Source organism: Netta rufina (genome assembly GCF_964035555.1).
Source record: "Netta rufina genome assembly, chromosome: 8".
Taxonomy (NCBI): Eukaryota; Metazoa; Chordata; class Aves; order Anseriformes; family Anatidae; genus Netta; species Netta rufina.
This window is the reverse complement of record NC_140131.1, coordinates 31,522,770-31,546,128: the sequence shown is the minus strand read 5'-3', so window position 1 is coordinate 31,546,128 and position 23,359 is coordinate 31,522,770. Positions and strand designations below refer to the sequence as shown.

Genomic DNA, 23,359 nt, shown 5'->3' with positions numbered 1-23,359 from the left:
AAGGGGAAGATGCTACGACACGGAGGCTTCACAAAGCAGGAAAAGATCTCTTGCAATATATATGAAATAGATGATGGAAGACTGCAGGACAAAGGGTTTCACCACTCTGCGTGTAACACACCTTGCTCTTCAAAGGTTTTGCAGCCAGACCACACATAGGTGCAGATAACTGGAAAACAGAAATGCCATTCTGCAGGTGTCTTTTGAAGTGGCACAGTCAAATAGAGAAGCGTAAAATACGGAGCTCACATTTTTATTGGACATATAAAACCGAATTCTTGCTTTCCAAGCCAGGGTAAAGAAGAGCATGTGTGTGCATGAAAAAGTGAAAACTTAAGCAGCAACACCAGATTTAGGAAACAGCTTTGTTTACTTTATTGTCAGTAACCCACCAGCCTGAGACGTGGGGCAAGCATTTCTCTAAGGCATACACTCACAAGTGGTAATAGAAATTAAATGCAAAGGGAACTGCTCTCAAAAGTTTAAACAACTGTAACCAATATATTGTCTTTCTACTCCCCTACCATCCAGTAGATCTTCATTCTTTCCAAATTTTTTTCATCCTCAAAAAAAAAAAAAAAAAAAAAAAAAAAAAAAAAAAAAAATCAGAACTTTTAGTCTCTGCAAACGAAACAGTATTTTGGGAATATTTTAGAGAATGGAATTAATTTCTTTAAATAATTATATAATTAATTTCATAATTAATTAAATTACTACTTTAATTAAATTACTACTTTAAAAAGTTCTAAGAAACCAAATTTTCTCAGTTTATCAGCACTACCTATGTAGGTGGATTTAGTATGCTTGCAGAATCAAAGTCATGAAAACCTGACAAAATCCTCCAAAAGATGTAAATGAGGCTGTCACACAAGTATTTTCATGAACAATGATGTCATTCTAAGCACTTCTTATCCACACAGTCTTTCTGATTCTTGCTTGAAAAGAGATTTAATGAAGAAAACACTGGCTTGCTTTCCAGCTAATAGTGTAATAACAGAGTGCACCTTCCTGTTTGCAAGGTGTTTCCATAAAGCTTCAGGTGCATTCTCCGTGTCCATTTTACCCCAGTCTAAGTATCGCTTGAAACCCAGATAAGCAGTGGAGGAAAGAAAATGTGTTCCAATACATGTTCTGAAAAAAAAAAAAAATTAAAAAAAATTAAAAAGCAAGTGCCACTGTGCTTCTCTGCTAAGCAACAGCATATGTAGTAACGTCCAAAAAGGCTTCAAACTTTCACTTCACCATCTGCATGGTGGTGAACAGACTGTGTCCATGCAGAACAAATGAAAAAACTGCTTCAATTCGATCACAGAAGAGTAAGCTAGACTTCAACTAACCTTCAGGACTAGAGAACACTGGTCATTTTCAGAAAAGTATTAGGTTTTAGTACTTTTTCCTCATTGATGAGATTTGGATCATCACCAAAAACTACCTTTTCTCCTGGAGATGCTACCACTACTGTCATGCTTAATCATATCTATGACATGAACTCCAGCCACAACAAAAACATTTCTGTATTTTAAACTGCCAAGGCAACTCCTAAAGACACACTGTCCACTATAAATTACCTATAATTCCTTCAAATTTTTTTAAGCAACCTGAATTTCATCTATTTGTACCCCATGGTGGTGCTATTTTTGCATCTTCTCCTTTAAATAAGTTTTACCACTGTGGAAGCATTCTGGTTTTGTTTCACAGGGAAAATGAGAAACTCCTCTAGAGAAACACAAAGTTAGGTACATAAAAAGCATTAGCAAAAGCACAATCTACATATGCTAAAAAAAAAAAAAAAAAAAAAAAAGTAACTGTTTCTTCCTCTTATCTTTCCCCCTTTCTTTTACTTTCTCGGCTGATACAGGAGAGCAGCTGGAGTGACTACCTGGCACAGCAAGCTCCATACAATTTATGTTGGAAATTTTCCCTGCTGCTGGGAGGTTGGAGAACAATTCCAACTTTTGGTTCAAACAGACACTCCAGAGAACAACATAAACATGGCCACTCATGACAAGTGTTGCTTCAACATCTCCCTCACACACACAAGCCCAAAGCTAGACTGGAACCTGCCAATCAAGATTGTGATATAAATGGTACTCCTGGAAATACCATCACTTTCTTAATTATCTTTTCTTGGGAAACTAACGATAGACAAAGCAGTGATTTATAAGTACTCGAAGCCATGTCAGCCACTCCAAGCTTTAAGGAGGGAAGGGGAGAACAAGAATGTGAATCACAGCTTATGATCTCAATCAAAACATGTGCATCTGCCTGAAAGAACGTGTGAACACAGTGCACAGTGTGCTTATACACAACTAGCAGAGAGGGAGGAAGAAAGCAAAGACTTGTAAGTCTTCTAGTAAAGACCGTGGCAGCTGCCCAGCTCTCTTTACAATCCTGCAAGAGCAAATCAGTATCTGTGGGCACACACAACAGAGGAAAACAAATATTAGTAAATGTTAGACGCTCCAACTTTCAGCTTCCAACGGGCCATTTTAATAAGTCAGCAAAAACGTGCAATTCAAGCAATCAGAAAAGACATTCTGACATTTTTTTCTTTTGAACCCTTTAGCCTGTTGTGGTGGGCCTTGGCATTGCTTCACTCACCGTTCCAAGCAGCTCTGTGAAGCTAAGAATAAGTCTCATTTTCTGCGTGCAATAAACATTCCCATTTTTAAAAACAGAAAATACCAAGGGTTTGCTCAGTGCTTTCCAAGTCATGAGAAGTCACTGTGGCCTTTTTAAGAGTAGACAGGCTTCAAACAATACTTCTGCAGGACACCAGGCTCTGTGCAAACAAGCTCTTCCAGCTGACACATGACTTCCTCTGGCACTTCTGGTGGGCAGAACTGGGAACCATTGCCAAATTCAATGACCAGCAGTTCCTGAGCTGACTGAAAACAACCCACAAAGACTGCAATCCAGAGCAAACTAGATGAAAAAGCCACATCCAAGACTGGATTTTATGCAAGCACAGATGCTTCAAAGTGCTAACAAAGAGAAAAGGCGAGAAGACAGTTGTGAGAGATCCTTAAATTAAGGCTGAGGTGTCTTTTTTAGTCGTTGTTTTGTTTTTTAAGAGACATGGCAATGCAGTGTCCATCAAATAAGGCAATTAAGATACCAGTTTCACTAATCTGTTAGTTGCATGGGAGTTGCAGCTTTCAGTAGGCATGGCACCCCCTGAGAAAGGCGCAGTATTTTTAGGCTTTACGAGCTCTATCTTGGGCTTCACTTCTCAGTCAGCCAGCCCAGTACCATGCTCACTGCCATACTCAACACCTGCCTGGACCCCCTAACAGCACACTCCTGGCTCCTGCAACGTGCTGCTCTCCTCATACTCTTGCCCCCTTTCCGGACAGCAATATTTCCAGCTGCACCACTGCTCTCAAGCCAACTCATTATAGGTACTTCATGCCATGCCTGGTTCAAAAACCCTGCATATACCAAAACCCTGTCACATTTTTGCATTGCCACCTGCAAGTCTGCTGTCAGACTAGCTATCCATTACCATGGCCAAGCAAAGGTCTTCAGAAAGTGGAGAGGCAAAATCAGCAAAATACCCTTGCAATGTTGAGATCCAGTCTGTACTTTGGCAGAGGCACAGTGCTTTGTTTTTCTTTGAAAGCGTCTTCTAGAAAAGCAACTATTTTTTCTTTAAAACAAAAGGCTTTGGTCTACCAGAGCTACCAAATGTGCCCAAGTGCAGCAGCACTGGCTTCCCACTGTCCCACAGCTGATGAGCAGTGGGCAGATGCAACAAATTCTGGCAATGCACTATCACACTAAAACAAGAGGCTTAGCAATGCATAGGATAATAGTCCAATTATTTTAATTTGGAAGAGGAAAGAATAATCAGATTAGCAAGTGGAGGTTGCCAAAAGATTTTTAAGGCCATGCTGCAGGGTGCTTCAAAAATTCAAACCAAACTAGCCCATCTTTCTGGCCAATTTGAAAGCATCTGGTCAAGCTGACATCAAGAGCTCAGCACTAAAAAGCAAGAGTGGAAGAAGCAGCTGATCTTAGTTTTACTGTATTTGAGATTACGGAGTCTTAGAAAACACTCCAACGTGGACATTTGATTGCCACTTAATTGAAACCTATTCTTAAAAAAGCACTTTTAGAAGAAGAAATAAACAAAGTGGAATAAAACAAATGACTAGGTAACAAAAACTTCACTAAATACAGCCGTCAAATAACAAACCTTGAATACCCTTCCTGCCTGCTGTTGACAAGAATTCAAGGTCTTGGTGCAACAGGTTTGTGTGTCTAAACTGCACTCAGAAAGTGACCCCTTTATCAAAGCTATATCTCAAGGCTGTTCCCAGATCTCTGGATGCCTAAGCATGAAACAAATATTTTCCTTGATGCAGCCACAGTAGGGCTGCTGTGGTGTAATTTGAGTAATATAAGGCATCTAGTTCTGAAAATTATAAATAAAAATAGAAATCTAGAACCCAAAGGACAGAAAGAGTCACAAGGTAATCACAATATATTAATTGTGCAGGGAGAATAAAGAAAGTTAACAGGTACAACCAGGAGGAAGTGTGAAAAAGGGAGCAAGGTAACTGTCTCAACATTTGAAGTTAGGAGAATTAGCATGGAAATTGAAGTGCCAAAATAATGCCTGTAATGCTGTTTCTCCAGAAACTTCTACTCTGGGAACACTTCCATAATTCAGGAAATGGAATTCCACCTGGTTACGTACATGCGTGGACCTTTCTGCAAGGTCATAATCCCACAGAGAAGATGAAGAAATGAATTAATAATACCTACTGGGAAAGCAACAAAATGCCAAAGGCACACTTATTCTGATTCCACATGCATTATACAAAGTAAGTGTTGATGTAAGCCACTTGCCAGCATATCTTAAAGTATTTGAGACAGTATAAAGAGCTGGGACACACAGCTGTTAGGCAATTTTAGGTTCATAAATCAGCACTTTTCCATAAAGTATGTAATACCTAGCATTTGCAAATGTACAACTCAAAGCTAAAACTGATTTCTTAACAGTATGTTAAGAATAATTTTTGAAGCAAGCTTCTGAAAGTAGTTAAAATTAACACACTGGGAAATATAGCAAATGTAGAAAAAAATAGGCAAAATGAACCAGGATTTTATGCTCGTTGTCCAGATCTTCAGAGTCCTAAAATACAAAACCATTTTGACAGAGAAGAACTATCCTGAATTCAGGATGCATAGCAAACATCCGGATGTAGAAATATGTTATCAGGGGACCGTTTCAGTGTCTTTTCCTGTTCCAGTTTTACAACTCACAAGCTTTTCAGAAAATACTTAAATATCAGATTTAAATGATTTTGCCTATCATTTTATGACTATAAGCAGGTCAGCTCAGGAATCTGAGGCTACTTCCCTAGAAAGTACCTGGCTATATAATTAGCCTGCTCTATAGAAACTAACACACATTTTCATACCAAGTTTGCTCTCAAAGGAAAATAATCATCATGATTTTTTTCTTCCAAGTAACACTGATTTAACAGTGAGAAGTCTCTGCAATTATTACAGCCTCAGCAGTGTTGCTCAAAAATTATGAAAATAAAGATGAATCTTTGCTTTTCCTGCCTTTATTTCACATAACATGTTAAAAATCTGCATCAGGCATAACATCTTAAAACTATTGAGGATGAGGATGTCAACGAAAACAATAGTGAATCCATTGCCAGGAATTCTGATTCCGTGTAGTCACATGTATTCAGTCCTAAGTATTCACATGAGATTAATTTTATATCCCTTTGCTTCCACCCCCCCCTTTAACTATTCCAAGTGTGGCTGCATGCCTGAAGCAGCTCAGGGAAACTCAAATGACATGTATGTCATTTAATAATGAATTCTTCATTATTTTAAGACTTGATAATATACCTATTTAAGGAGTGATTTTAATCTCAAAGTATATTTTTAAATTTTTCTATACATATTTTTCTGGTGCAAATCACTAGAAATACAATTGTCTTCACAAACAACAATTCTTTCTCAGAATGAGCGGTTTCACAAAAAGTAAGTTTTTCTACAATCTGGGAAACTCAAGCAGTAAAGACACCCAAAGCCAAAGAGAAAGTCCCTGTAAATGTTCAGTAGTTCCTGGCTTTCAGCTGAGACCCAGATCAGTGCAGAACTGCACACATGCACTCACTTCCCCAGGAATATTCGATCAAACAAAACAAACAAAAAAGCTTGCATTCTTCATGCCAAGCTTAATAAAAACACTCGTGCCTATTACATGCACCCGTATTCTATTTCCTATGATAAAGCACGGCCAATATGAATTGCGATAAAAGACAGTTCTAAGAAATACTTCAAAAAGACTGGAATTTTGGGGGTCTTTCTTGAAGAAAATGTCTTGACAGTCTCAACAAACGAGATGTCATCCCAACAAAGATTAACAAAATAAAATAAAAATAAATGCTTACAGCATTTCATATGACCTTATATTTATGAGATTTCAGCCTTAACCTGAAAGTGATAAATTACTGATTTAGTTTTGCAAGGAAGTCGGAATACATAATACATTTCCAGTTTATCTAGATTTTCCATTTCCAGGCAAGATAAAAGTACCAAACCTTACTAAATTGTTACAAAAAAAGTCTACAAGCATTACAGGAGGAACACACACCTCTGCCATGCCCTCCCTCAGCATTAGCCACCCTTCCTATGTTTAAATTTGCAAATGCTTGTCTGTATAGAGTACAGATGTGCCAAGTATTAAATTAATGCATACACATATGTTGCATATTCAAGAGAACCAGGATAACTGCACAAATACATGTATGTTTAATGTGTAAGTCCTCTAACAAATTTGCTATGGGAAGTTTATACTCCTCTGAGCAAGTAAAGAATGTTTAATTCAGCAGCATCTACACAGGGTAGGTTAAAAACAAAAGAAAACCCAACCTCTTCTGTCCCAAAGCAAGCCCTAGCTTAAGAGATTTTCAGACCTTGCACTGTATGTTATTAGAACTTCAACCAGCCTCTGAATAAATGCATGATTTATTTTAAGCACTTTCAGTGCTGCAGATTCTAGCTAGATTTGTACTGTCAAACAAAAATACTATTTTTATGCTGGAGTACATTGGCTATACTGTATGACATATCTCCACCTTTGCTATCAGCTTTGCAGGCAACAGGAAATACCTCAGCTGGTAAATCAAACTAATTTAACTTGAGGTGATGGGTACCTTCTACTTTAAGACAAAAGGACATTTGGAGTTCATTTGTACAATAATGGAAAGAGATAACATTTGCTCTGCTTTGTTTTCTGACTGATCCTTTAAGTAAAAACTGTTCTTTCCAAGTTGTTTGTTCTCTCTTGCTCTACACTGTTGCCAGCAAACCTTGCTCTAGCTTCCTGTTCATTTTCAGAGCAGGCATCTCCAAGGACTGTAACTGGAAAACAGCTGGGTGAAGGAAGCTAAGGGCTACACATTGTGAAATACATTCTATGCCCTACACTTTAGTACACCACAGAGGTGTGCAGAAAAGACAGTTGGGGCAAACTGCTTTCAAAATGTTAGCATGTTAGATGAGGCACAAAGCATCTTTCTCCTAGACAGCAACTATGTTTATTCAAAGCCAAATATTTAAAACTTCTATCATTCTGTCAAGACAATTAGACAGTACTGGCACAGTCTGCAACCTCGCGCACATGTGAAACTAGTTCACATTGTGCATGCATAACTGCAGTCAAACTACACTGTTACACAAGTAGTGCTAAGAACATCAAAACAGGGCAAAATTTAGTTTTATGCAAATTTAAGCCCTGCATTTGATTCATTCTGGCCCTGTGGGAGGTACAAACTCCAGCTATAGCCAGTTTCCCCCCATGCTCAGGCACCCTTTGGTAACTAAGAGGTTACAAACTGACGCTACATCGTGTCCCTACAGCAAGGGCACTCTTCTGCCCCTTTTTCAACAGAACTTGTGATTACCTTGTGAGACCTACCCGTCAGACCAAATTTGTCTAAGACTTGCCAATGAACTTAAAAGTTCTTGGGTGATGAGAGAGGCTCTGACAAATACATAGCAGAACTACACAAGGCTTTTAGTTTCCATAGGAAACTATATTGGAAAAAAAAAATAACTACAATGGGTTTTACATGCCCAAAGAAATTACTATACCAACCTTTTTTTCCACTGACAATCTTGTGCCTTGCAAACTCCAAGACAACAACAAAATCTCTGTTCCTCATTCTCAGCCCCACACAAAATAAGTGTAATTTTTCAGTTCAACTGTCATGGAATGAACAGAAGTAAATCTGATGTTTTTGATTAAGAGCAACCAATTAAATGCCTACTTAAAAAATAAATAAGTTTTTCATCATACACTAGACATTTTAGTCAGTGCAAATAGTGAAAATGTATACAACAGCTGAAGTTCCATGGATGCATACAACAAACCCCACACGGCTATCAAAGTTAGTGAAAGCTTTGATTATGGCCAAGAGTATTTGCCTGAATTTAACACACTATAAAAGATTCCACTTAAAAGTTCTCCCAGCAAAAATATAGCTCTTTTTCTAAGTTTCCATCTGCTGGATCATCATCTTTGTCCTCTCATTACTAACTCTACTAATTTTGTACATACACATTGCTCTCACAGGAAGCAGTGCTCAGGATTTGTATGTGTAATACTGTAAGAACATGAACTAAGAAACTCAGCTGTCATGGCATGCAATGTTTTCTTTTCACTTCAGCACTCTGTTTTGATGTGTTTTGAGAGTAAACAACAGTACTGCACAAGCTAACATCAAAAATTTTCTTCTCAAGCTGTTGCTTCCAGAGCAGCTGAAGTTCTTGACAGTCCCTCCAAGTGCAACGTACATAAATAAGTAATTGGACTGTACTGAAGAACTACCATAGTCAGTAACACTTGATTTCTGTTCAGCATTTCCCCCTCAGTGAAGCATTAAGGATGTATTACAGGGCTAAAAAAATCTGAACTTAAATATTTGTTTATAGTGGTCATGGCAGGGATCCAAAGGTATTCATGTTAATTTACAACACATTTAGGTAAACGATCTAGCTTTGAAGACAGCCAATTCTGTAAAGGCCTCTTGTAGATCCAAATCTGTTTCTTATTTCCTTTGCCCACCCCACCGACTTTTTAAACCATACTTCGTGGTTGTGAAAGGTGATGGAGAGAATGACTGGGTATGAAAGTGGTTTAGTCTTATGACACGCAAAGCATCTGTGGACAGTATCCATACAAATTGTGCAGGCTTCTTTGTAGTCTTGCTGTTCACAATTCAAAAATAACTTTATTCAGCAAATAAACATGGAACAATCCCATTTTTAGACACACATAGCCAGGGATCTGTAAAAAAAGCAACTACCCCTTTACCTCTCTTTCATGGTGGCCAAGACCTTCCTCAGGATTTCTGAGATTGAGGACATGCACCTCTTGTGGCAGGCCCGTTGTGCCTCGGCTTGCACAGCCAGATAAGACGGTAAAACTCTCCAGTAAAGCATGGACTGGGTGCGAATTGTTAACAGGTGATAAGACACACTCGCTCCTAGGCACAGGACCTGCAGAAGATTATACAGATGTGCTACATTTAGAGAAAGAAAGCAATACATATGTTACATCTATCAAATAATAAAGTCCCTTTTGGTCACAGAACAAACAGGAACACAAACAAGCTTCATGTTCATTTTCCACATTACAAAAAAAAAATAAATATTTTAATCGTCCTTTTAAGTTCTTCTGTATATGCTAAATTGTTAATTCATTTCTCTCTTTGAAAGTCTAAATTTAAAGTACATACTCCAAAATGGAAGGTAGTCTTGTCTTTACCAGAGAGCAAATGAAGGATTAAAAAAGAAAAGAAGCCCAAAAATACCGCAAAGGAGAAAAACAACAGTGAGGGTGGTAGGAGGAATTGTTTAGTCTTAGATGTGAATTATTTGTTTATGTCAAACATTGTTATCCCCAAACATTGAAAATTGCAACCACATATACAAAACAATGAAACGTTAATCTCTCGTATAAAGTAATCACTTTAGGGCAAGTTGGATTTGTTGCTTTTGAAGCAGTGCTGATTTATAGTGAACATCGTTCAAATAAATTGGATAAAACAGTAGACATTTATCACATGATAAAATGAAATGTTTGTTTACTGATTCTATTTTGTGCCTGACTGCAATTATCTACACTAATAACAGATATCTAGTCCAAAACAGAGTGTACGCCCTTTCAAATAATCACCACAGCAAGATGTAGTGCCATACTTGTATATAGTATGTGAGACAGTGTGATGTGATATAGCTAGCTAGCACAAAAGCTGAAACATACAGAGCAGTTTACATTTGAACTATATCTCAGGAAACTAAAGCAAGACAAATATTTATGAAAAGCAGCCCTGCTTTTCCAAAATGGCCCAAACCCACCCCTGACAGTAACAGATACAGTATGTTTTTGATTCAGGTCACAAGAGAATGTCAATTGACTTAACTCCTAATTTGCACAAAAGTCAGTCAGATAAGAATTAGATGAACCGGTCAGTTCAAAGGCGGACCATAAAGTTCATTTCTCTGGCTAGCATACATCTGCAACTAAAGTAAAATGGTTTTGTTTGTTCCTAAATAAAAGTTCATAGTTAAAGAAAATCCTCAAATGATCAAATAGCACAGCTCTTGCTGGTTTTGTGAAGTCTACATCCAGCTATCGTAGCACTAGACATCATTTGACCTGGGTGTACGTGTATGTTTAATTACATTAAGATTGACCTACACTTTGCTGGTTACAAATACAGTTCACCCAAGATACAGTCAGCAACTGGGCACTTAAAGTCAGAAAGCCCATCTTAAAACGGAATTTATGTAGAAAAAGCAAAGCCACTTATAACAGTGAGATTTCTGCAATGCCTTCGGTCATGCATGCCTTGTCCTGCAAAAGGGGATGTTCCTGAAACCCACCGGTGCATACTACATATCCTGCCAGCTCCTAAAGAACAGGAGTTTTTGTCAAAGGCAGTGCTCCAGGCATAGATTGCACATGCCTGTGCTTGGGGTGCAGAAGATAAACTTCGTACTGTGTACAAGGAGTAGCACTGACCCGCAGCCTGGGGGACTGGAGACTTGGTTTTAGTTGTGTTTTTTTTTTTAACCTCCTTTTAAAAGCACACATATAAGATGAGAGCAGCCTAAGCAATGAATGTTGCCCTTTGTAACGCTTGATGAAACTTTAGAATTAATAACAATAATATCAGCAGTAGAAAGGGCTCCTTTTCCTGATTTGCAAATGCAGATCAGAGAACCTGCAGATCAATGAGCCCAACCACTGGTGGGCACATCCTGTAGCAGAACAAGCTATTATACAATCAACACAAAAAAACATTTCTAAACATGTGCGTCAATTGGTTTAGGGAATTGTTTTCTCTTGCAGACCAGAGTGGAGGGAGATGACATTCGTTAAGATGCCTCTCTCATACAGGAGCACAAAGTAAGGGAAATTGAACATTAAAACATTTACACTCACATGTGAGTGAAAAAAAAAAAAAAAAAAAAAAAAGAATACCAGGGTGTTTGGGGAGAGGAAAGTACAGGGCAAGATAGCAGTCTCTATGTAAAGGACAGTTAGAAAGATAAGACAGTCTGGCACAGGAATAAAAAACTGTAAGACTTGGAACAAGACGGAAATGGAGCTGCTGACAAAGAATGCACGCTTTTCTTAGCAAAGGTTGAAGAGAAAGAGCTAGTACCTCCCTTTTGGCAGACAGATTCCCTCCTGACTACCTGCTTCCATGCAGTTCTCCTACGAATCCTTCCCTCCAGTCTTCAGCTGGTCTTTACTTGTACAAGCCTGCCACACTAGTGGAGACTATGCAGATTCCTCCTCACTGGACCCATCTACATCAAAACGGCAGTGAGCAGGAGGTGCAGGTGTGAACTGACACAGCAACAGGCTTTCTGTAACGGCCTCCCTGCCTGGCACCTGAAGCCCATGTTAGGAAAGCCCTCTCTGCAAGGCAGGCTGCTCTATTAACAAAATGGAAACATTCACAGAGGGAGTAGAAGTTCACATCCTGGATAATCATGTGCAGCTGAGCTTATCTACACAATGAAGGGCAAGCAAAGGCATGCCCATGCTGCCTGAGCTCCGTCCTCGCTGGAGGAGGGCCAGACCTCCTGCAAAAGCTGTGTAACCACGCTGGCAGCGTGCCCGAGCAGCAGTACCAGCCCTGACAGGGCTCACTGCCATAGCACTCCAATGGCACCAGAGCAGCTCCATGACTTGTGCATGCAAGCTGGCTCCCAGCAGGCCAGCCCGGGGCGTGCCGCGGCGCGTGACCAACTGTGCAGGTACGGCAGTATTTCCAACTACCCGTCACCACCACAGCCTGCCTCCAGCCCCACATTAGCTCCTACTCTCGTGTGTTCTCCCCTCCTCTCTGCCTCCTGAGCAACTACACTCCAGATGTTGCCACTATATGCGTGCTTCAATACTTTCTTTTGATTCCTTGAGATTTCTGTCAGCTCTGTGCACCACTTCCTTCAAATTGGAGTCGTTCTGAGCCACCCAGAAATCAACATTTCTGGGAGGGAGACAGGAAGAAGGGGAGTTTTTTCTTCTGGCAGAGTTGTTTTCAGTCCAGACTCGTTACTGACCAAGAAAAAGTCCTTGAAATTTGAACCAGAGATCAGAATAACTACTGGAAGCTAGCTCCATTGTATTCAAACCACATCTGCTGTCAGATTACCCACATACAAAGATTTATGGTGGGGTAAGTACCAAAGAGGCTTACACTAGATGTTGCATTTCTGCAAAGTTTTGCATAGGTGTTTGTGTAGTTATGTCCCAGTTCCACGTTATGCTTCCTAAGAACTCAAGACTCATGAACGTTGTCTCATTAGCTTAGTGATATGGTTTAGTGGAGGACTTTTTAGTGTTAGGTCAGAGGTTGGACTTGGTGATCTTTGAGGTCTTTTCCAACCTAGGTGATTCTGTGATTAAATGTGCTGGCAGTACCAAACAGTCATCTTCACGTGCTGAAATTTGCGTATTTGCCCAACCACCAGCCAGGGCAGTAGTGCCATGCTGAGCGTAACGTTTGCATGCCTGGAGCTAGTGCCAAGTGAAGGGAGTCTGTACCATCAAGTCCACTGATGCTGGTTTGTACATGACATGAGCCAGTTCCTTCTGCCACCTTCTCTCTATTTCTGCTCTATTCTAGTCTATTCTTACATGACCCACACACCAGAACTGCCTTCATTCAACTTGAACTTCATTCAATACTTGTTAACATTTCTTTCCAGCACTACCTACTACACCTACAGGACTTTTCTAGAGAGCAGGGTGCCACTCCCAGGCACTCTCACTCCAGCAAGGTCTCCTGTCTCCAAATTAACTGCTCTTGCTCTGTTTGGCTCCTCTCAGACTCCTCCTGCTCACCTTCCTTCCCTTCCCGACATCTTCCTGTGACTGGAGAGCTAGTTACTTCCTCTAGGTAGCTGGAATCCTAAAGAGCGTGCATTTACAACTCTAAAGAAAAGAAGAAAAGGAAAAAGGAAAAAAAAAAGAAAAAAAAGAAAGAAAAAAAAAAAAAAAAACAGCCAGAAAACCCTTTCTGTGACACTACTAATCTGATTGTTTATCACCTCCACTCTGCCTGCTTGTGTTTGAAAGCCAAGATGAAACCACAGCCTCATCCTGCCTGGGCTTCACAATCCTGCTGCTTCACCATACACAAGTGCTGAGATTGGCAGCTTCTGCCAGCTGCTCACTGCTGGCCCACATCCTGTTCTTGACAACTTCACCTGCACTGGTGACACTAACATCCTGCTAAAATTCAAAATGATTGCTGCTTAAGAGCCAGTTTGTTCAGCTGATTCATCAGGATTACCCCTTCAGCTGCAGGCATGTACAGATACTCTCTTTCACCTCATCCCTACAGCTCACAGATTTGTAACCTCCAGTGTGTACATCCTAGTGTGGCTACAAGCCTTTGGAATTCAGTCTTTCCTCTACTGAGGATATAAATGCGTTCACACAGTCATTATTTGGCTTTTGTTTAAATATCACTGCTTTGGACTATATATTCATTCAATCCTGTTAGCAAATCCTGGCTCTTACTGCAATTAAAGATTAATTCTTTAACACCTGCAAAGCCTTTTGAAGAACATAAGCAGGTTAGGTAGTTTTATAAGAACCACTTAGTGTAAACGTGTTTTCTGATGGCAAACATTTAGTGAATTTAGAATTTTAGCAAACTGATCAGCATTGAATTATTTTTCCACTCCAAAATACTATGAATATTTTAAAGTCAATCTTCATGCAGATCCAACTTTGTTTGATATGATCATCTGGAAGGTATTCAATACAATTTCAACATTCTTATTTCCCATATCATCCATGCTACTAATGAGTAGCATGTGTTCTAACAAAGGAGCAGAAAAGGGAGTGAATACAAAGGTGGAGTATACCTCAAGTAGCAGCCGAAGACCAGCTCAGAACTATGATGGATTTTATTCAAATAGTAAAGGCTAATATACTTTGTTATATTTCCATAGAGATTTCTAGTGTTGTCAGCTGAAAAGTGTGACCAGCTCCTGCAAATTGCACGAATCTGTGCTGTGGGTTCCACAGTACATTAGCATGGTTTCCACACACCGCGCAGGAAGATTGAAACCACACCAACGAGATATAACACTCCTTAGATGGACAGATTTATCCTAATTGATTTTTAAGTGAGGGAATGACACATACACAGTCATTATACATAAAGACAAAAATTCCAAATCCAGACTTGAGAAACACTAGGGATTTTCTGCATTGTCAGGTACAAAGCAATATAAATTACAGCAGATCCTGCTAGAATTCATCATTTTGAACATTGTAGAGCAAGTCTTAGAGGAGGATAGCTATCAGAGCAGAGATTTGAATATGCCCAAATGGCAGACTCACAAAAATTGTTTTCAAGAAGGTTAATTTAAGGGCATTTTTAATATAAACTAGTGACAGTGAAAACTGGAACAAGAAGGAAAGAGGTAGGATCCTCAAAACTAGTTCTGAATAGCAAAAAAGGTTCTGAAAAGCAAGAGGAGAAAAAGTCATTTTCTCTTGAACTGAAGAGCTTAAGAGTCATTGCAGAGCACCTAAGCAGACTTAGTAATAACTTTGTCCTAAAACCTTCACCACTCATTTCTTAAAAACACAATTGCATGGATGAAGAGCCACTATTCTACGTGGAATAATTTTTAACAACCTATACAACCTTCTAATAAAGGATTTCTCACTGATGGAATCATTTATACCAAAAATGTTATAAACAAGGATTGAGACAAACAAGAATTTACAAGTGAGAAAGTTATGCCTGTCACTCAAAGAGAAAATATAAGACATTCTTACTTATCTTGTGTGGGTGGTTCTTTAACAAATACTGAATTCCTGCTTGTATGCTCCTTCACAAAAGACTACCTGGGATGCCAAATTCTTGGTGTTTCAAGGGCTATAGAGAATAATGGACTTCTTCCCCCAACTTTAACACCATAAGCAATTTTTACTACATATAACCATGAAAAAGCAGCTTCACAATCCTAAGCAAGCAGGATGAAGTAAGGCATCCCTGCTCAGGATCAGTCATTCTGGCATTCAGTCTTAAGTCTTGAGAGACGGAAAAGGGAAGATGAGATGGTAAGAGACATCACAGATACTTTGTGATGAGAGACAGCAGCATGAAGGAAACTGCAGTGTTTCTTATCATGGAAGTAAAGAAGCATTTCCACCACCATCAAGGAACTGGACTGTCCAAGACTATTTCTGATTTTCCTCCTTGAAGAACATGATCACAGTAAGATACGTGGAAGAGAAGCAAGGTTCTGAAAGGGCGATGCATACACTATATATTCCCACTGGCAGTAAGAAAATGAAAAGACTACTGTCCACAGTGTTTTATATTTTATTTGTATAAATTCAGTGCTGATTTATTTTTGTCTTATGGACTATTCGGCTCTAGAGGGGAACAGAGTGTTACGGTTTTCTCATTCTATACAGCTTGCGGCAGCAGCTTTAACTCTGACAAAACCTAGCACATGTACTCAAACGGAAAAGTACCACCTACTCAAGAAGTGTTTTATTTCTCATAGGTGTCTAAAGCCCTCAGATTTAATCATTAGCCTTAGGAGGAACTCCTAGGTATCTCTGGATATCACCAATACACAGCAGAAGACATCCAATTTCAGGACAAATCAGTCTAGGAAGCTATAGTCTTTGTGGACTTTGGTTACATACAAAATTACACCCAGGTAGATTAAAGAAAACTCACAAGCAGCTAAGCAGGAGGAAAGAGAAACAGGAAGGAGGTGATAAGGAACGTGTAGAAGGAAATGAGGAGTGTAAACATAATCTTAATCTCCCATACACAACCTCAAATCTTCTCTTGACAATCCAAGATTACTGCGTTTCCATACCACTACAGGTTAAGGACTGAGGAACCGCTAGAAAAATCGTTCACCCAAAAACGTTTCAGCAAAATTAGGACAATATATAGAATTTCAAAAACAATTCACTACTGGCAAGTTTAAGAATTGCAACACTAATACTAATAAAATCCCACCTAAATAAGTGATATCTCTCTCATGATCTGTAGAATTACTGGTCACAGAGGTGGCATGTTTCCACTGTCTCATTTGCTAAATACCCTAATAAGTTCCTAAAAGTGAAAGGAACTGACATAAAAACTACACAAAGAGTTACTGCTTTCAGCATAGTGAGTGAAGGTGGAACAGCAGCAAGAGGGTGATAATGCAACTTGGAAAAAAAAAAAAAGTGTAATATTAAGTTAGAAAATGTGCTCAAATATTTTAGATTACAAACTACATAAACCTGTATTCCTAGTTACTTTTAGCAGTACGTATTACTAAATTTATTAGGCAAGATGTATCTTTGCTTCCATTCATAATGCATACCAATACCCACATTAATCTTGCATTCCCAAAGCAGAGGGGAACTCCAGTAAAGCTTCATTTATAAGACAAGAAGGCTGTTATTTTTCTGTTTACTTATTGTACTGAAAACACAAAGCTGTTCTATACAAGGCTAGGTAAGTTCCCCTTCATACCCTTAGTTTTCAGGGAGTTCTTTTACTGCCACATCTAGCATAGGCTTCTTGTCAGGAAAAAAAAAAAAAAAAAGTGTATTTTTGATGGTGGTACTACTTTTGACTGAATTACCGTAGAGGCAAATGAGAGAGGTTTAAAATTACGGGGGAAAGATTCATGGACAAATTGTGGCAATTTTGGAAAGAAAAAAAATCAAAAGAAAACAAAAACAACAAATGGGTTAGTAGGGGGTCTCAAAAACCTCAGACTCCACATGTATTTATTTAAAATCAGTAAGCTATAAAACTTAAACTGAGAAGACGAAAAATATATCCCCAAGAAATGTTCAATACATATGGCAACATTTGGTTGTAGATGAACTTAAAACGTACAAGCAATATTAAAAACATGTGCTCATACAAAAACACATCAGAGGTTTCCCATTCCAATGCTCAAAACCCACTAATCTTCAGTAACTCCATTTCATGACACCACCCCTGTTCTTTCCCTCTTTCTCTAAGGGGAGAAAAAATGATATTCTGCAACTATGCAATAGCCCAAACGCTTGAACACAATGCTCACTTCTAATGTAAAAGCTGTACACAACCAGGGCCTTACTCTAGTGCTCTCAATCTACAATTATTATCCCAGAATTAATTCCCATTCCAATATCATCAACTGTGTTACAGATACATTCCACATATGGACCCAACTACTCTGCCATTGCAATGTATCAACATATTAGATTACACTATCTGCAAAGCATCTTGATCTTTATTTTCCTGCAGTCTTTCTATACATTTCTGTTATGCATAGCAAAATCCATCTAGCATCTTCTGCTTGCCCATTTTGAGTCATTCATATCCATAGATGACACCCCCCATACCTTCTTTGGATTGCAATTTTGTTTGGAACAAACTCCTGCAGCTGCCTTTTCCTTTTAACAATCTTCTATGCCTCCCTGGAGGATGTGTTGCAAAATTTCCATTCCCACTGCTCCTAGCCCCTGGTAAAAGCATGAGGCTCATCTGCTCTGTTGCAGATGAGGTGACTGAACATCACATGTCACGTGCATGGATCTCACATTTTTCTCTTGAGGGGTAAAAAAAAAAAAAAAAGTCAAATTGCATCTTGAAAGCAGAAATGCTTTCTTTCACTTTCTTAAGAAAAAAAAAAAAAAAAAGGAAAAAAAAAAGGAAAAAAAAAAAAAGAGAAAAAAAAAGAAAAAAGAAGCATCTACCAACATTTTGTCCTTATCTAGGACAATTTAAATTGGAAAACCTAACCACCAAATAAAACTTGACTTCTGTAGCAATGTATTGCTACTTAAGAAAGTAGAATTATACCCAATCTACCAATTTTAAGAAGAATGTAGATAGAAGCCAAATTCATTCATGATAAAACTCATTGCAAATCCTGTGCAAGCAAGTCAGGCTTAGTCAATGTCAATGTGTCAGTATCTTGTTCAACACATGGAACTTCAGGTGCCTTGTGTAGACACCTATTAAGCTAATTAAACAGAAAATGCAGAGACTGAAAAATCTGTTTAGTTTAACATCTGCTGAGCACAATTTTAAGACATTCCGATACATGAGGCATAATCTTAGAAAACAAACATCTGTACCTAGAAAACAAAGACGTCTTTCAAAGCAGATGTACTACAACATGTAAAGTATTGCTCTATCAAAGAGCTGCATTTTATGTAACCTCTGCTGCACCTCTTTCCGACCGAAAGCCCTGTCAGAGCCCTAACTTCTCTTGAGATTTGCCACAAAATGCTGCTTGCAGAAACTCTTCTCTAGTATTTTTCTATTTTTAAGGCATGCGCACTCATGCATGCATGCTCTCCCTCTCTTTCATCCTTTCTCCCAAGTATTTGGAAAACACTCTACTAACATAAGAGCATCTTTTTAGTCTGTATAAACAGAACATCATGAATGTGTTGACTTTCATTTAAATAAACCCTGAATGTACATTTTCTGTTTTCCATGCCACAGAATTGAAGACAAAGTAGTCCATCACTGCTTCAGATAAGGTTGCTGAGTTTTTCATGTTATCCTGAAGTAGTAGAAAAGAGACAACTTTCCAGCAATTGGTCTAAAATACAAATGTAAGCGATTCTCCTGCATAAATGGTAGGTCCTGTGAAGCACCTATCGTTTTCCCAACAGTAGCCAACATTAATCAGGGCTTCCTTCCAGACATGTCTGCATTTCAGAAAACTCTGACTTCCATCTCAAAACTTTTATCAAGTCTGTAAAATATACTGAACCTAAAATGCAAGTAATCAATGTGCCTCAACAGGCTGAATGGAAGAGCTAAATGTAGCATTCAGTTTTATCCCTGTTAATGGATCAAGTTGTCTCCAGAACCATGATGGTACAAAGAGGAAGAAATGAACAAACACAATCATTTCTAACATTCCTTGTTCATTTGTCCAAACAACATTTAAGCCTTTTGTTGTGAAAGTCTCTTTCCCCAGAGATAGCCCACAAATTGTCTCAGATTTATCCCTCTTTACTGTAGAAAGGATAGGAAGTTGCATGGAAACAATGAATGGAAGCGCACTTTTTATCAGACAACGACAGGATGCATTTGGCTTGGTTTACATTAGAACTCTGTATTGGAGCCAAAAGGAAAGAAAAATAAAAACTAAATGCCTGCTTACAGCACAAACAGGTTTCAAAACCATTGTATTTTTAATTAATTGGTAATGAAACTCCTCAAACCATCCTACTCACACTATTGCTGTTATTGTACTCCTGAAAATGAGTAAATTAAAGATGACGGTGAAGGAAATTCCAGACTTCATAAAATCAGTTTCAGGAGCCAATGAAAAATTTGTACTTACCTTCATGACCAGCCGCACAGGAATTCATGCATCATCAAATACCATGCACAAACACACGTGTAAGCCTAGATCAGACCTCAGCAGTCTGTGCTTATCCAAGAAAACAAGTCTTCTGAGTCTCTCTTTCTCAGCAAAATGTTACTTATTTAAATTGCAAATGTATACTTCAATTCTTTGTATGCTCCTGGGTGCTCTTGAAAGTGCTGACACAAGTTCAAATGATTCTCAAACCAACACAGGAAGTGCAGAATTATGCAAGAAACTGATGACAAAAAACTCAAGCTACTACTACGGGCCATGGTCTTGCTTTGATACTATCCCATGAAAAGCAAAAGAGGAATTACCCTTTTGCAATGAACCAGTGACCTATGTAATTTGGTATCTCACTTCAGGCAGTATCAACAGCTATAGACAAAGGTACCAAAATAATAATAGTAAGATTATAGAAAACATTCACTTGATTGGAGGTGGAAGGATTTTGGTTTAGGGGGTTGGGTTGGTTTTCTTCTTCCTCTTCTTTATGGTCAGATCAGAATGACTAAAAATAGATATATTTGTGATGTGTGTGTGTGTGTAATAGCTTTAAAAAAAAAAATGGTAGTCACTTATAGCAGCTCTATCTGTGCCCTTTCTACAGCTCTCTCAAACTTCTTTGTCATTTGTTCTCTTTTCCATCCAACTCTTATTAAACCATTAAACTGTTCCTACACAGCCTGCACAGCTTCACTGGCACTTGGCATTCACCTACACAACAAAGGGCTCTTTCAATGAAATATCTTGCTTTTATCTCTGTCAGTTGGAGTAATGGCAGGTAACCTTGGTTTTCAGAGAGTAAATAATGTATTTTGGCTGTTTTGATGCATGCATATCTGGAGGGAGAGCGGTGGCTTCCTTTCAGACATCTTTTTGACAGATGCAGGGTATGAGACAGTACAGCTCCCAGCTCAACAGCAACTTGCATGCAATCTTTCCTTTTAACTCTGCCACCACCCTGAGGACACATGGGAGACTTGCCATTCACGTCTAGCCCATGTGAAGAACAGGCGAGCAGTCACCATTTCTAATCCTTGGCCAGTTCTGAAGCATCTCAACCCTATTTCCAACCACAGGCATTTAGCAAAGAGCTGCTGGAGCTGCTTTTTCCCCTTCCTTGGTCTTTTCTGTCAGAAGTTCTCCTGTGCTGACATCTAGGTGCTCCAGGCAAGCAGGAAACTTTTAGCCTTCCCCTCCCTGTTCTCAGTTGGCACTTAAGGAATATAACTTTAAATTTAAAAATGGCATTCTGCTCAGTGCTGAACATCAGGAAGATCTGATGAACATACCATGGGCTGTGGAGATGGAACGAGCATGACAGGCTTTGAAATGAGCAATTTTCTTCTAGCCAGGAAGGGACAAGCTGAGGCTGCCTTTCCTACCTCCTCAGGTGGACATAGGTTGAAAACACTTATTGATGGAAGAGCCCCTTTGTTGGATGAAGAAATGTTGCTCTTTCTCAGGCTTCCAGATGCAGCAGTTGGCAACATCTTGCCCCAGAGGCCCACTACTGGTGTGGGGAAGATCTCTTCTTACATTTGAGATCATCTTCTTACATTTGCTCCGAAACAGCAAAAACCAAAGGGAAAGAAACAGGATTGTGGAAAAAGGGCTCCACAACTCAAAGAGCACCAGCCCTTTTCTAATTAAGAAAAAAAAAAAAAATCATGAGTTCAGCCGAAGGCTGAATTCCTGTAACTGACCCTTTAAGGATGAGTTCAATATCACTAAATGTCTCACTTCACAAACCTTGAAAACTGATCCATGTCAAGAGCCTAAGAAAAACAAAACCTCCCCTCCCAGAAACACTTAGAATTTCATTCCTCTATTGGGGAAAAATCAAATCAAAACAAAACAAAACACAAAAGCACAAGAAGTACTATACTCTTCTCCAGCTCTCACTCAGTTAACCAGCTCAGCTCAGCCTCTCTGTTAGGATCAGCCAATAAAGCAGTTATGGAATACGTCTCACTACACTTAGATTTGTGGATTTGATTTTATTTTCTGGTTTGTTTTTAAGTAAGAAAGACTCTGTGCCTAAACTTGTTCAAGGCTCTGTGCATAAAGGAGAAGAGCATACAACGAGTCTGCTCCAGTGCTGAGAACACTTATAAGCCTTGCTCCATCCTGAACTTGAGAACGGCGTCACCTTGGCAAGGGAACAGCATCCACACTCTCCTATTTAAATGTTTTTAAAATAAAAAACTAAATACTGGCACATGTTTCCCTGAGTTCCACAAGATGCTTCAGACAAGGTGGCTGAACCATGCTTGTGCTGTTTTACACTGGTGGATGGCTCAAGCCACTGCTGAACCTCCAGTGAGGGCTATAAACATAACAGAGCAGTGGTCCTAGAGCCATGGTCCACAGGTCACTGATGGCTCAGAAGCTGCTAAGTGGTCTGTGCAGCTACATTTTCTTTGTGCCATTTTCAATTAAAGTTTGGTGGATAAAGTCAATGGTGGTCCTTGCAAAATTCTGAGACTCAGTTTCTCCATATTCTAAAAACCTTTGAAACCATCCACTGGGATACACATCCAGATACTGCTGCAAGAGACAAAAAAAACTCACACTGAGTAGTGAAGTGTCATACCTTCTTTCAGGGTTTTTTTCCCCAACAATATAACCTGAACATTTTTTACTTCAGTGTCTGATACCCTTGCCATTTTTTTCTAAACATACTAAGGTCACCAAAATTCCAAACATGCAGGAAAAGCTTAGAACAAAGAAAATACACCCAGACACATTCTAGAGTACGGTGAGCAGCAAACCTAACTTAGGTTTTTGGAAGTATTTATCTTCTGTCAGGTTTTCCTCAAAAATCTCTCTCATTCACATTTTTGTTTAAAACAAGTTTAAAAAAATCCTTTGTTTCCCTAGTTCCAAACTCCTTGGTAAAAGGCATACCTTATACTAGAAATCATATACAGACCTAATTATCTTCAGTCAAATAATAAGCTTCTATGTTGCCTGCAGAACTTTATTATCTGGATATGTTTATAAATAACAGTATCAGATAACATCTTGGAGAGCAAGAGGAAAAAGTTTTTTGAAGTGCACGTGCTAGAACCTTTAAAACAGGATTTTAAATACTTATTACCAAAAATGAAATTCAATTTCCTGCTGTGAGACAAGGTCAGCTACAACAAGATTTTAACCCTCAAGATAGGCCAATTATTGCAAAGACTAAATAGCAAGGCCTGCTGAAACTTGCAGCTGTGTTTTCTGTTTAAAACAGAAGCATTGTTAAAGCAGAGATACAAACTGTCTTAAAGTTACCATAGCAATAGTTCTTACCTATGCAGTTTACCATTGCAAGCTAATCCTCGGCCATAATTTTTAACCATGTGAGCACCAGCAGTGTTGGCTCATTGCAGCCAGGATGGCTCACACAGATCAGCTGAACCACGAAAACAAAGTCAGCAAACAA

At 39.0% G+C, this 23,359-nt stretch overlaps 1 protein-coding gene across 2 annotated transcripts in view; it reads right to left on the bottom strand.

Annotated features, from left to right (window-relative positions):
- TGFBR3 (transforming growth factor beta receptor 3) overlaps positions 1–23,359 on the bottom strand; it is a 127,834-nt gene that overhangs the window by 67,028 nt on the left and 37,447 nt on the right. For both annotated transcript variants that reach the window (XM_084291388.1, XM_084291387.1), the window contains one exon: positions 9,350–9,534. In XM_084291388.1, coding sequence (XP_084147514.1) covers positions 9,350–9,534 — 185 coding nt within the window. The remainder of the gene's footprint in view (positions 1–9,349; positions 9,535–23,359) is intronic.